At 41.6% G+C, this 14172-nt stretch overlaps 1 protein-coding gene across 1 annotated transcript in view; it reads right to left on the bottom strand.

Annotated features, from left to right (window-relative positions):
• Positions 1-14172, bottom strand: part of LOC134665188 (protein unc-79 homolog) — an 83210-nt gene that overhangs the window by 22878 nt on the left and 46160 nt on the right. Inside the window, exons 22-32 of the mRNA XM_063522095.1 lie at positions 13705-13848; positions 10259-10339; positions 9015-9152; positions 8126-8278; positions 6630-6766; positions 5463-5645; positions 3369-3525; positions 2787-2988; positions 2336-2512; positions 1748-1876; positions 713-845 (exon numbers count right to left, since the gene is read on the bottom strand). Of these exons, the coding sequence (XP_063378165.1) occupies positions 713-845; positions 1748-1876; positions 2336-2512; positions 2787-2988; positions 3369-3525; positions 5463-5645; positions 6630-6766; positions 8126-8278; positions 9015-9152; positions 10259-10339; positions 13705-13848 (1634 nt within the window). The remainder of the gene's footprint in view (positions 1-712; positions 846-1747; positions 1877-2335; positions 2513-2786; positions 2989-3368; positions 3526-5462; positions 5646-6629; positions 6767-8125; positions 8279-9014; positions 9153-10258; positions 10340-13704; positions 13849-14172) is intronic.

The following is a 14172-nucleotide window of genomic DNA, read 5'->3' as shown; positions in this document are numbered from 1 at the left end:
TACGCTGTTAAAATTATTCGGATTCCTCATGTTACACCGTGTATAAAGCAAAATATTTGTAGTCTCAAATTTGGCAGATGAGTAGATGGCACTGTACGAGCATGACCCTATATAATCTTAGGGTGATATTCCACCTATCCAATTTGTTTGTCCAATGTATATTGCGGCTCGCATTTTGCTTTAATGAGAGAGTGAGACGCACTGACATTGTAGAAAAAATTGGACAGGTGGATTAACTAACTAAAGTCCACACTTAATGTACATACTTAATGTACGGTAGTTGAATACCAACATTTGACAATCCAGTTACCACATAACTTATAGCGCTGTACAATACTATCTATTTCTGCTGAGGAACATATATAGCCATGCGATGCGATGCCAATATTTAGATAAACCAAACAAATCTATACTAATATTTTAAATGCGAAAGTGTGTCTGTCTGTCTGTCTGTTACCTCTTGACGCTTAAACCGCTGAACCGATTTAGTTGAAATTTGGTAGAGAGATACATAGTTTGAGTCCCGAGGAAGGACATTATGGTAGTTTTTATTCCAGAAACCAGGGGATGAAAAGGGGGGAGGGGTGGAAGTTTGTATGGGGAATTGATAAAAAGCAGATTGGTAAAAAGTAAGCTACCCAAATTACTCAATCCACGCAGAGGAAGTTGCGGGCAAAAGCTAGTAATTAATAATGTGTTCATGTAATGTTACCTTGACAAGAACTGCATAAGAAGAAACACCAGCAGATTAGTGGTTTCCCTGTCAGCTTCCTCCAGGTCCACCGCTTTAGGCATCACCGTCATGATTTCTTCAGTAGACCGGCCAGATAACGTATGCAAACCCTCTGTAAGACAAACATGTTACCATAATTTTAACAGACCTTACAATGACAAGGGACTTCAGAGAGGCTACAGTGAGACCCAACATACACACGACACAGCTATATAAATAAGGGGCCATTTACACACAGGTTTCCTGTGTTTTCGAAAATGAGATAAGATGTAACACGAGACAAAATACATCATCGTGTCAACTACAGGTTTCGCTTTTGATGGTCGAATTTATCCGTGGCAACAATATGAAAGGCTATTAAATTTAGTTCAGCAAGAAATTTATTAAACATTTACGAGTATCTTAGGACATAATCGTACAGTACACATTGAGTAAGTACTTCTCTCATTAATGTACCATAAAATGTGCCTACTGTCTGATGCGATTACCTATCAGCTACTATAGTGGCATACGATTTAATTGCACCAAATCTTATGAGAAACTCTTGTTTTGTACCCTTAACCAAATATGATGTCGATAACAAAAACTACTGGCCAACTATATTGTAACACCTGCAGAAGAGCCTTTAAGACCAAGTTCGGCCTGGCCTGCCACATTCGGGCCCATAACAGGCGTAATCTGTAATTAGTGTAATTACTGAGGTCGCTATCATCAAAATCCATGACGAGGACTATACAGTATGTAACTGAACGAAAAGCAATTACTCAAACCCGTTACTGTTTAGATCATACTGAGCAACTTTTACTATGGGACCAACCCCGAAAACGCGGAAAAATAATTGGATGTTTCATACATTTTGCTGGTCTGAAGTTGAAATTTCGTATGGGAGACTCAATTTTTTTTCGCGATTTCATGGTTGGTCCCATAGTAAAAGTAGCTTAGTATGACCTAAACATTAACGGGTTTGAGTAATTGCTTTTCGGTCAGTTACATATTGTATATAACAAAAGTTACCGTGGTTGTTAGTGCGCTGTGGAGTCGGTATAGACGCGGGCGCCGCCAGCAGCTGTCCCAGGCCGAACCTCGAGGTCTTCCTCTTCAAGAGGGGCGCCGAGTACTGGCGGGAGTACACCTTCTCTCGCTCTGGAATACAACCACCTTATCTATTACTAGAATTGTTCTGCAAACTCGATTGTAAGGAAAAAATAAATATATAACTTTGAATACTAAGAAAAAAACCGTGTTTTTTTAGGGCTCATTTAGACGGCGCGCGAACTCGCATGTGATTTTAGTTCCAATGCGGACTGTTGGTTACGTCCAATTCAACCGACCGATCAAAACCCGCAATGTAAGGAGTTTAAATTAATGTTAACCTACACACGTAATACACACATACGTCATGGTTAAATCACGTTGACTATATCATCACGATACTTAACCACGTGTTAAAATAAAAGTGCCCAGGAACTATCTTGAAAGGTTAACTTATTTCCAGGTTTATTACAGTCTTTATGTACGACTATTTAGTGCCAAAAGTGGCACTTAAGGTGTTCACCGCTGAGTAGTTGAGCACATCGCGATAGACCTCTCTAATGAACTCACCGTGTTGTCTGTCCGGCTGCGGCGGCATCGTGGCGGGGGCAGAGATAGTCCTCTTGTACGGCCACTTAGTGCCGAAAGAGGCACTTAAAGTGTTCACAGCTGAGACGCTGAGCGCCTCGTGAGCGCGTCGCACTTTGTACTGGAACCATTCGGAGCTTGTGTCCGTACTAACGAGTTCTGTTAAAAATGCCATTATTTAGTTAATAAAATTTCTAAGTGCATAAAGTAGTGAGTTGTAAATATGAAAAGGCACAGAGAAAAAAAAAGATAAACAAACACAAAACTTACCGCAAATTAAAACACCCGACAGCGATCTCCTAAAATTACAACAGTCGCAATAAATTAACATTTAACAAATGAAAAGGTAAAGTAAAATATTACAAATAAAATTAAATAAAGTAAAGAAAAACGTTTATTTTATTGTTATTATAATACATAATTGTCGACCAACCTCTCAAATTGTTGAAATCCACGTTCTTATTAGAGTTGATTTGAGCTTCAAGAAAGAGTGCTTCGAAGCGATTGAGGAAAAACTGCCAGGACAGGATGTTGCGGTCGCTCAGGGTGTTATGGAGCTGGTACACACACTGCAGTACCATGGCTCGGTCCACGATCACCAGATCGAATTGTGTCTCCAGACAGTATACGAGCAACTGTAACAAGGAGTGACTAGTGAACTAACAAATAGCCTCAAAATACGTAAATAAAGCTAATTAAACCATTAAATCAAGGTCATCCTCCTCATTTTCGCGTTGCCCGTCTGCATTCTAAAGAAGCCCGTGGCCGGGTTTGGCAACTTATCCCAAGAGTTCGCGCAGATACTAGATTTAAACGAAAAGCTTCCAACCCAGAGTGGAAACTAGGCCTTATTAGGTCGAATTTCCGCTGTAGGTTAAAAAATTCGATGAGTTATATAAGGTTCAAATTTTGTTTATAAAATCTGCGCTAGTCCAGTAACTAGTCGATTTCTGGACTGAAAAAATCCAGAAATACAGTGTCAAAGACAGAGATACATTTTGCACAATATACTTACGTCAATGGCATTGTCATGTATAGTGCCGATGTACAAGGTGGCCCGTTGCGCCACGTACACGTTGATATCGTCCATGCTCGAGATGAGGTAACAGAAGGCAGTGGCCAGCGCCGTCTGGAGAGGCAGGCTCGTTCTGACGGGCGAGCCGTCCATAAATCTAGACACAACATTGACAATGACATTAGAAAAGAATGGGGGACAACAGGAATGGTCAAATAGTGTACTTGTTTATAATAATGTTTATGGTATCTGTCATAAGCGGAGATCGGCGGGGGTGAGCTATTTACCTTATAATTTGACATGTCTTATGTCATATTATAAGGCAAATAGCTCACCCCCGCCGATCTCTGGTCATAAGTTGGTATTATTTAAATTTAAAGGATTAATATGATGTGACACTTTGATAAGCAAAAATATATTCATCTCTCCTGTTCGGAAAGTTCACCTTTCATAGGCTGAAAACCGGGTGGAAAATTTAATTTCCCACCCTAGGGTGGAAAGTATTTTTTTTTATTTTTACTTCGAACAAACAGCATATTATTCAGTTAAAAGCTCTCATATTAGCTTCCACATGACTGAATTTGGCGCCGTTTACATTTTGATCGAAAAAATATCGAAAACCATAGACAATCCGATCTCAAATTGAGATGTATCTGAAACGGCCTTAATGTATACGCCCCTTAAAAAGTGAAACTGAATGAATGAATGTATGATAATATTACCAATAATTAACATACATTTCTTGTGTTTTACTTTCCTCACAGTCGAAATGAAAAGTAGAGTGTTTAACTCGGGTAAAAGTAACCATCTCACCCTCGAACTATTGGGGTGAAATTGATCACAAATATCTCGGGTGAAATTGATCACTTTCCACCCTTGGTTAACAATCTACTATTGTTACTTCACTAGGCAATGACTATGGCTTCTTTTTTCCACTTTACCTGCATGATGCTCGCTCACCTGATGATGACGGTGACCTTCTCGAGCGCGCGGAAGCGGACGCGCGCGTCCCTGTGGTGGAACTGGTCGCGCACGAGCGCGCAGAACACGTCGCCGCCGCCGGCCAGCGTGCAGCAGTGCAGCAGAACCGGCACGGCCACCGAGCAGATGGCTGAATGGGACGCGTCGCATACGGTGATGCTCACTCACCTGATGATGACGGTGACCTTCTCGAGCGCGCGGAAGCAGACGCGCGCGTCCCGGTGGTGGAACTGGTCGCGCACGAGCGCGCAGAACACGTCGCCGCCGCCGGCCAGCGTGCAGCAGTGCAGCAGAACCGGCACGGCCACCGAGCAGATGGCCGAATGAGACGCGTCGCATACGGTGATGCTCACTCACCTGATGATGACGGTGACCTTCTCGAGCGCGCGGAAGCAGACGCGCGCGTCCCGGTGGTGGAACTGGTCGCGCACGAGCGCGCAGAACACGTCGCCGCCGCCGGCCAGCGTGCAGCAGTGCAGCAGAACCGGCACGGCCACCGAGCAGATGGCCGAATGAGACGCGTCGCATACGGTGATGCTCACTCACCTGATGATGACGGTGACCTTCTCGAGCGCGCGGAAGCGGACGCGCGCGTCCCTGTGGTGGAACTGGTCGCGCACGAGCGCGCAGAACACGTCGCCGCCGCCGGCCAGCGTGCAGCAGTGCAGCAGAACCGGCACGGCCACCGAGCAGATGGCTGAATGGGACGCGTCGCATACGGTGATGCTCACTCACCTGATGATGACGGTGACCTTCTCGAGCGCGCGGAAGCAGACGCGCGCGTCCCGGTGGTGGAACTGGTCGCGCACGAGCGCGCAGAACACGTCGCCGCCGCCGGCCAGCGTGCAGCAGTGCAGCAGAACCGGCACGGCCACCGAGCAGATGGCCGAATGAGACGCGTCGCATACGGTGATGCTCACTCACCTGATGATGACGGTGACCTTCTCGAGCGCGCGGAAGCGGACGCGCGCGTCCCTGTGGTGGAACTGGTCGCGCACGAGCGCGCAGAACACGTCGCTGCCGCCGGCCAGCGTGCAGCAGTGCAACAGAACCGACACGGCCACCGAGCAGATGGCCGAATGAGACGCGTCGCATACGGTGATGCTCACTCACCTGATGATGACGGTGACCTTCTCGAGCGCGCGGAAGCGGACGCGCGCGTCCCGGTGGTGGAACTGGTCGCGCACGAGCGCGCAGAACACGTCGCCGCCGCCGGCCAGCGTGCAGCAGTGCAGCAAAACCGGCACGGCCACCGAGCAGATGGCCGAATGGGACGCGTCGCATACGCTCCACAAGCTGAAAAAATAATAGTATGATATCGCTAGCGTCCAAATATTTATCAAAAAACAGGCCGAGTGCGAGTTGGACTCGCACACGAAAGGTTCCGTACCATTACCCGAAAAACGACAAAAAAATCAATGTTGTGGTAGGTATAGGAACCCCACTTAAATATTTATTTTATTTTGTTTTTAGTATTTGTTGCTATAACGGCAACAGAAATACATCATCTGTGAAAATTTCAACTACCTAGCTATCACGGTTCATGAGATACAGCCTAGTGACGGACAGACGGACGGAGGGACGGACTGATGGACAGCGGAGTCTTAGTAATGGTGTCCCGTTTTTACCCTTTGGGCAGGCGTGGCTCACTCCACGATTTCGTCGCTTTGCTACAGGTAGCTAAAAGTACATCCGTTCGACCAACGACGACCCAATTTTGGGGTTTGCCATAAGCCGCGCGTGGCGCTGTCGCCACCTAGCGGCCATATCTGTGCTGATCGTGACAGATGCGTTTTGTTAGAGAGTGAGTCTTCTGTACTATTATTTATTCTGTGCTTTGGGTACGGAACCCTAAAAAAAAATATGATACCGCTCGCGTCCAAATATATATCAAAAAAACCGTTTCAGGCCATTGTGCAATTGTTTTTAATTATATGATATACAAGCAAGTATATTTTACTAAGTAAAATTTTTGAAAATAATATTTAAGACCAACCTTTGAATAGTGATATGTAATATAGTTCGTTTTTTTTAGCATTAGGAATAAGGTAAACAATCTTGATGTGTCTTTTAATTGAAAAACACATTTTAAAAATAAGTTACGGCAAATATGTAACAATTATGAATCTAATACGATCATTTATATTCTTCTGCTTTCATAAATGATAGTTACTGATTTTTAATAAGCGTTTTTCAATTAAAAGACATGCCAAAATCGCTTACCTTCTTCCAAGTTCCTTATAACGCTAAAAAAAACGAACTATAGAAACCACCACTTACTTGTCAATAAGCAGATTCTCCTGGCACCAGATCAAGAACCCCTTGTGCTCGGAGAGGGCGTCGGCGTTCAGAACCAACACCTGCAAGCACTGCAGCAGGTGGTACAGCACGTTTGGATGGGACGTGCTTTTCAGTTCCTGTGCAGAAAGTAGCTGTGTTTTAGTCCTAGGCATGTAAAATAGTAAATGTTTAATACATGAGAAAATATCCCTTTACTAAACAATATTTGAACAGCAACAGCTTTTCATTTTTACAAGCTTTTATTTAGTTTCACCTGACCGTTGTCTGTCTGTCTGTCTGTCTGTCTGTCTGTCTGTCTGTGTGTAATCAAATCTTACAAGTTAAATTTGATCCACTTCCCGGTTTCCGATTGAGCTGAAACTTTGCATACATACGTAAGTCGGGTGACAATGCAATATTATGGTGTCATCGAGCTGATCTGATGATGGAGACCGGAGGTGGCCATAGGAACTCTGTGATAAAACAACGAAACCTAATTGTGTTTGGGATTTTTAGAATTGTCTCAATGAGTATTAGTAGCCTGTGTGGAAAAAAAAGTACAGTCGGCGATAAAAGCTTGTACGAAAAATGAAATTTATGCCAAAAACTTATTTAATATATCCATTTTCGCAGACATCTTTTAATTGTATTGCCAAAATTATATTTCTTAAAATACTTTGCATAACAAAAGGTATCTTGTAGAATCTATCAAACATAACTTAATTAGATTTGAAAACCAATTTTAAAGTGGGAAAAATTTACTAAAATAAAAATTTTAATAATTCAATTTTCTTCTAAGCTTAATAGCGTTTTCGCAGAATGTTCGCAGACGTATCCGCTTGATACAAAATTAATTTAGATTTGTGAACCACCTGAAAGTTAGACGGTATTTGAAAATAACGCTTAAAAATTTGAAAATGAAACATTGCGCTTAAATTCTTCATTTTAAAGAAAATTTTGAACTAAACTCGGTATTCCTTGTTTATAAACTGAATCCGAACCATCTACTATAACATCCAATCTAATTTATTCCACCTATCCAATATCATTGTCCAATGTGTACAGATCACCCGAGGCAGAGGCAGACCAAAAATGAGATGGCGAAACGACCTGGAGGCCGATTTTTGAATTTTAAATAATATCTCCAATACTAGGCACTTAAATTCTACTAATAGAATTGAAATCGAGTGGTTAATACCACTAGATTCCAAATTTCGATCGCTCGTATTTCAAAAATTAGCATTTCCCCGTTTTCCACCGACTTTCGAGTGACTAAATCAAACAATCGAAATTCAAAAATCGGCCCCCTGGACTCATTTTGTGGCGACTGGCGGGAGCATGCACAAAGCCGTGACGAGTGGCGAAAGAGGCCTTTGCCCAGCAGTGGGACACAATATAGGCTATAAAAAAATGTGTATTGCGGCTCACATATTTCTTTTATGAGAGAGTGAGACTCACTGACATTGGAGAAAGAAATTGGACAGATTAACCCTAACCTGTAACAGCTGGTGTATGTACTGCAACTCCTGGGGCAGCTCGTCAATGCAGAAGTGGAACTTTCCAGCAGACGTCGGCCAAAAGTTGGTCATGTCTTCTTCTACAGACTCTGCCATCGCTTCATGGTCTCCCAGCAAGTTAGGCGTTGATACCTGTGGAAAAGGATTACTTTTATTGGATGCATAATACTTAACTTTGTAACTAACTAGTAATACAGAAGTAGCAAGGTGATGCGATTCGTAACTTTGAACAAGGTCTTACAATTTAGAATAAAACGATCGATGGATAGGAAATATGTACACACAAATTAGAAATACATAAAATTTCAGTCTCCGTAATATTGGTGATCGTCTGAAATGAGCGCCAATTGTTCCCTTGATATCTTATTCTTCGGTTACACCACAGAATAAATAATAGTACTAGGTACAGAAGACTCATTCTCTAACAAAACGCGTCTGTCACGATCAGGACAGATATGGCCGCTAGGTGGCGACAGCGCCACGCGCGGCTTATGGCAAACCCCAAAATTGGGGTCGAGCGTATGTACTTTTAGCTACCTGTAGCAAAGCGACGAAATCGCGGAGTGAGACACGCCTGGTTACACTCTTGACAGAATGGTCGTGGCAATTATGTAGACTTTTGAGCGACTTGTTTAACGACACGTCGCCATTCCTCCCGTAGAGTTGCTTTCCGTGAGCATTCGCTTACTGTGGCCGATATATTGGCTTTGTTTTGGTCGGTTCATCACATTGGCGATCTTCCTCTCATCTACACCTAACACTAGTCTTAGTATACAATCTACTATTAAAGATCTAATTTCTGTATGAGGCTATTAGTTAAAACCCAGTAGGAGACTATCACACCGAAACATTATTTCCGCACACTCACGTCAGCTGTGGCGGTAGCAACATCGGTGTCCGTCAAAGTGATAGTGTGAGCTGTAGCCATGGGCGGAGCGTCTGTCGCCGGAAGACTCGTCGCCATATCCAGTTGCTCGGTGATCGTCTCCACGGTCGCTGTCATTATCTATAACATACGAGCTCTCAAAATATAAACTGACGGCTTGACCAGACTTACCCCCTTATTCATAAACGTTTACTAAAGTTGACATGCCGATAATAATCGTTTGTCCCTTTCCATCATACCGATACGTCGGAAAGGGACAAACGATTATTATCGGCTTGTCAACTTTAGTAAACGTTTATGAATAAGGGGATAAGTACATATACAACAGCATTATATTATAAGGTTTAATTTAGGTAGACTTGTGTTTACACTGCCAATAGTTAGAATCGGGCTACGCTAAGTTTTCATAAGTGCTACGTCTCAAGTATGGAGCTTATAGGGATATGTATACCTTACTGCCATGTTTGTACAAAGTTATAGTGGTCAGAGTCTCTTACAAGTAACTTTGGTTCCGACATGTTTATTAATATAATTAATTAGCAAAGCTCACCATTACCTTTCTTGTGAAATATTTAACGTACTCGTAAGCATGAACAAAACATCACAACAAATATTTTATATATTATTGTTTTAAAGCAAATGAAGTGAAATTTACGGCTAGATTTTTGCGTTTTATTTTGTAGATTTAGTTCTTAATATTACTTCATATCCATAACTATAAATAAAAGAAATAAGCAAGGTCGGTAAAATATTGAGAGCTAATAAAAAATAAGATGTATGATATTAAATAAGAGAAAAGACTTCATTGAACTTAAAATATTACCAAGTAAAGTGTGTAACATTACCAGAGGCCCGTTTCTCAAAAGCTTGTAACTTGTAATACGAGCGGATGTCACTTTTTGACAGCTTTTGTTAGAAAGGGACTTCCACTTGTATTACAAGTTACAAGCATTTGAGAAACGGGCCCCAGATCTATAATAACACCAGTGTGCGTGCATGCCAGTGTCGGCAAGAATAAAAGCCAAGTTAACTAGAAAAGGAATATAAAATATGAATAAGTTGATGTGATTCTTTAAAACGTAAAAGCCCAATGAAGTCGTTAAGGTTAAAGAAAAATTGTCTATGTTGCACTTAGATACTAGAATTTAGATTCACCACTGCAACAAAGACCTTATTCCTTTACATATAAAGCACACAATGACAAACAAGAGCAGGAAAGAACATACTTGCGTGTCGGCTGACGACTTAGTCAGGGTCGCTTCCGAATCGACGTCGCTTATGAGTGACAGTTGCATGAAATGAACAAACTATACATCTATATAGACATACATTCAACTCCAAAAATCGGCTACTTTATAGTACTTTGTTGCTACAACCCAACAGCACTTGGACTTGGACTTCAAGAACTTCAACAGAAGGCAACTAGGCATTAATATTCACGGAGAATACACAGTCACTTAACTATATTGGTCTCACTATACTATTAACAGTTTTCGTCACAGTACAGTTGCCGTCAGATATATAGGAACGGCCGTGGTGCTCAAAAATATCTGAACACGCGCTCTAGCGCCTTGACCATAGAGGCGTGTTCAGATATTTGTGAGCACCTTGGCCGCTCCGATATATTTGATGGCGACTGTACCTGGGTACTTATAGATCCCAAAAGAATTGAATTCCGGGGTACTTATAGAACCCACGTTGTGATAAATTATTAGACATTCAAATATTGGTTAGATTTGTTGTAGCGACGATAAGTAATATAAAGCACAACCATTTTTGGGTATTTTGTACCGGAAAGGGAAGAGAAAATCAAATGTAGAGACAGAGATATGTTAGAGGGAAATAGTTATGAAATCGCTGGCCAGATGTCGTAAGTCGACATAGAGAGAACTTACGAACTTGGACTAACAAACTTCGTGTGCCGAAATAAAAAAAAATATACATATATGTATTCCACATTTGATATCGGCTTTGAGTATAATTGTAAAATTTATTTTTAGTGTTTATCGTAATTCAGTGGGATGTAAAATCGAAGTAGGTAAATTGTGTGTTTGTAGATTTTAAAGACTTAATACCTCTGGCCGAATCATTTACCTAGTATTAGAATAAGATAGAAGGTAACATGAATCTACGTTTCATTAATGACGCAAAGATACAGTATCGCAGATCCTAACTCTACGAAACATCCTTCAAGGCAGCTTGACTCAAATCAATGTATTTTCTCTATCTAGTTATATCTATTGCTCACTTGTACAGTCATCAGCAATAGTATCTTACACAACTAGGGCCGCAAAAATATGTGACACGTTCTTATTTGGAGCGCAATAAGAGCGCGTCATATATTTTTGCGGCCCTAGTTGTGTAAGATACTATTGCTGATGGCTGTACTACCCTGTTGAGATTGAAATATATGCGCGATTGCTCTGTCTCAATGGAAATATATATATAATCTACTTAAAACGACAACATGAGATTGACGCGCACGGTAAAAATGATGGCGAACGGCGCGATTCGGGAAATAAATAAGAAGTGCACTAGATATGTAATAGTAAAGATAATTACCCGGGTATGTCCTTAAACTACGTCCAGGACCCGGGTATGTCCTTAAACCACGTCCAAGACCACCGGTGGACGGGCAGCAGCGTCCCTCAAATTCGGTGTACTCGACTGCGATCGCCAACCCGCCTGCCAAGCGTGGCGATTATGGCATTCACCCCCCAAAAAAGGGGGAGGCCTATGTTCAGCAGTGGACGTCTTATGGCTGAGATGATGATGATGATGAAAGATAATTATGTGACGTTCCTCGGAAAAAGATACCTTATGGCGGCCGCAATAATATTGGAGCGGCGTTAATAATAGCGTAAGCGCCAACCGCCATAAAGTACCTTTTGCAGAAGAACGTCACATATCTTTACTATTTCATATCTAGTGAATCTCTAATTTATTTCCCTAATCGCGCCGCAAGACATTACACTGTTTAACACATACTATGTCACAACCACAACATGTTTAACTCCTTTTTGTAGGAATCGAGTCGCTTAACTTCAAGCTCGGGTAAAACCATCTATCAGATTATTGTGTTTTGGTTTTAAGAAAAGGTAATAGAGCAGATATTTGCTGAGAACCAATAGATTTACCCGAGTTTGAAGTTAAGCGACACAATCCTAAACTAATATCGACACACATCCAATTTAAACTTAACCTCTAGCGCCTTAAGCTGTGAGCAATCGAACAAAAACGGTATTTCAGGTTCCAATAGGTTGTTTACGCTAATGTTTACGCGCCACCCGAAGGATATCTCGCAGACAGACAGACATACATCCATGAGCTAAACACCGGGAGCTACAGGTACATGCAACGGTCATTGAGCCCGACAAACAAGCCATGAGGAAGCCTTGACTTAGCCTACAGTCCACTTTTATTTAGAGTTTATTGATTTAATCGAGAATCATTTCTTCAACATGATGTTTAATGTATAAAGTTTATTACGCTCTTTTTTTTAAAAATAATAATTCGTCTCAATGAGGGTTTTCTCGATGCCATACCATTTCGATACCGTCCATTTCGATACCATTATACAAAGTATATCAAAATAGCAACGGAATGGACAAAGGAAAAATCTTAGCACATTTTTTTACTGCCATTTGGGTCGAAAAGCTAGTGTCCAGATTGAAAATCTTCCTAGCGAACGAACGCGCCACGTGTCGAAACGGATCGAATCATGTCGAGCGATTATTCGACTGAACGTAACTACTACTCACGACTACTGACGTAACCCGAATAAATTAAAAAAAAAATCCTGTTTACTAGTTGGCTGTACTTGTAGTAAGAATTAAAGTCCAAGCAACACAAAGATATTTCGATATCATCTAACTATAGCCATCTGGCAAAGCGTATAAGATCTTGAAAACCCTCATTGTGTTTAAAAAAAGTGTAAGTATCAAACAATCCTCTGTATGTTTAGGTATTTAAATAAAAGTAAACAAAATTTACCCTACAAAGGGCTCATTAAGCCCGTTGAGGGTAGATGAAAATATTACATAATCAAATATATAAGATAAAGTCAGGTCGTTCAGTGACAGATCCAGGCGGTTTTGTATTTCGTTGGATAGCCAATAAACCTTATGACTAAGCCGAAAATGTAAAAAAAAATATTTGTTTACTTTTATTAAAATACCTAAAGATACAGACTATCCCCCTTATTCATAAACGTTTACTAAAGTTAACAAGCCGATAATAATCGTTTGTCCCTTTCCATCATACCAATACGTCGGAAAGGGACAAACGATTATTATCCGCTTGCCAACTTTAGTAAATGTTTATGAATAACAGCCCATTCACACAGAGTCTCCGTATTTACGGTACCCGTTTTAACGGATACAACAAAAAATTATGCTTTGTTCACACATAGGCACCGTATAACGTATCCGGCATGAACTGAGAGCCCAGATATATGACGGATACGTATTCCGTTCATCCAGTATTCGATGACAAAACGGAATGTCCGGTATACTGAATACTGTGTCACATGTGAAGTCGCTCATACAACTCCATACGCCATCAATGAAAAAATAACGTATACGATAAAACGGAACAGTAAAACGGAGACCCTGTGTGAACGGGCTGTAAAGGGGGTAAAGCTATAATAGTAGCGATAAGAATAAATACGCACATGCGGCATGTGCACCAGCACGCCTCCGACGGAGCTCTTGTCGAGCGTGTGCGCGGCGGACAGCAGCGCGTCGGGCGCGGCGGGCGTGCCGGACTTGCTGCGCTCGTCCTCCCTCTTGTCCAGCCACGGCTCCTCTCTGGGGGGCTGCAAGTAACTACTTTTCTCAAAAATGGACGGCAAAGTCGACTTTGCCGTCTAAAAAATAGGTCGCGAAGCGCGTAGTTTATGGTCATTCAAAAATTAAAAAGTTAAAAACATTGCAGTCTCGATTTTGGGACTGCAATGTTGCATACAAATTCCATTATTTGTCGAGTTCCAAACTTTTTAAAAGTTGAAATGACCATATCAAATGAAGGCACAGGCCCATTAAACAGCCAAACAGATGATTAGTACCGCGATTATTTACATGTCTCAAATAGGTTGGCGTATTTTTGGCAGAAAAATACACTTCTATTTTTCTATTAAAAA

This window comes from Cydia fagiglandana, chromosome 1 (assembly GCF_963556715.1).
Source record: "Cydia fagiglandana chromosome 1, ilCydFagi1.1, whole genome shotgun sequence".
NCBI classification, from domain to species: domain Eukaryota; kingdom Metazoa; phylum Arthropoda; class Insecta; order Lepidoptera; family Tortricidae; genus Cydia; species Cydia fagiglandana.
Note: the sequence above shows the minus strand (reverse complement) of the source record. Positions and strands in the feature narration are given on the sequence as shown.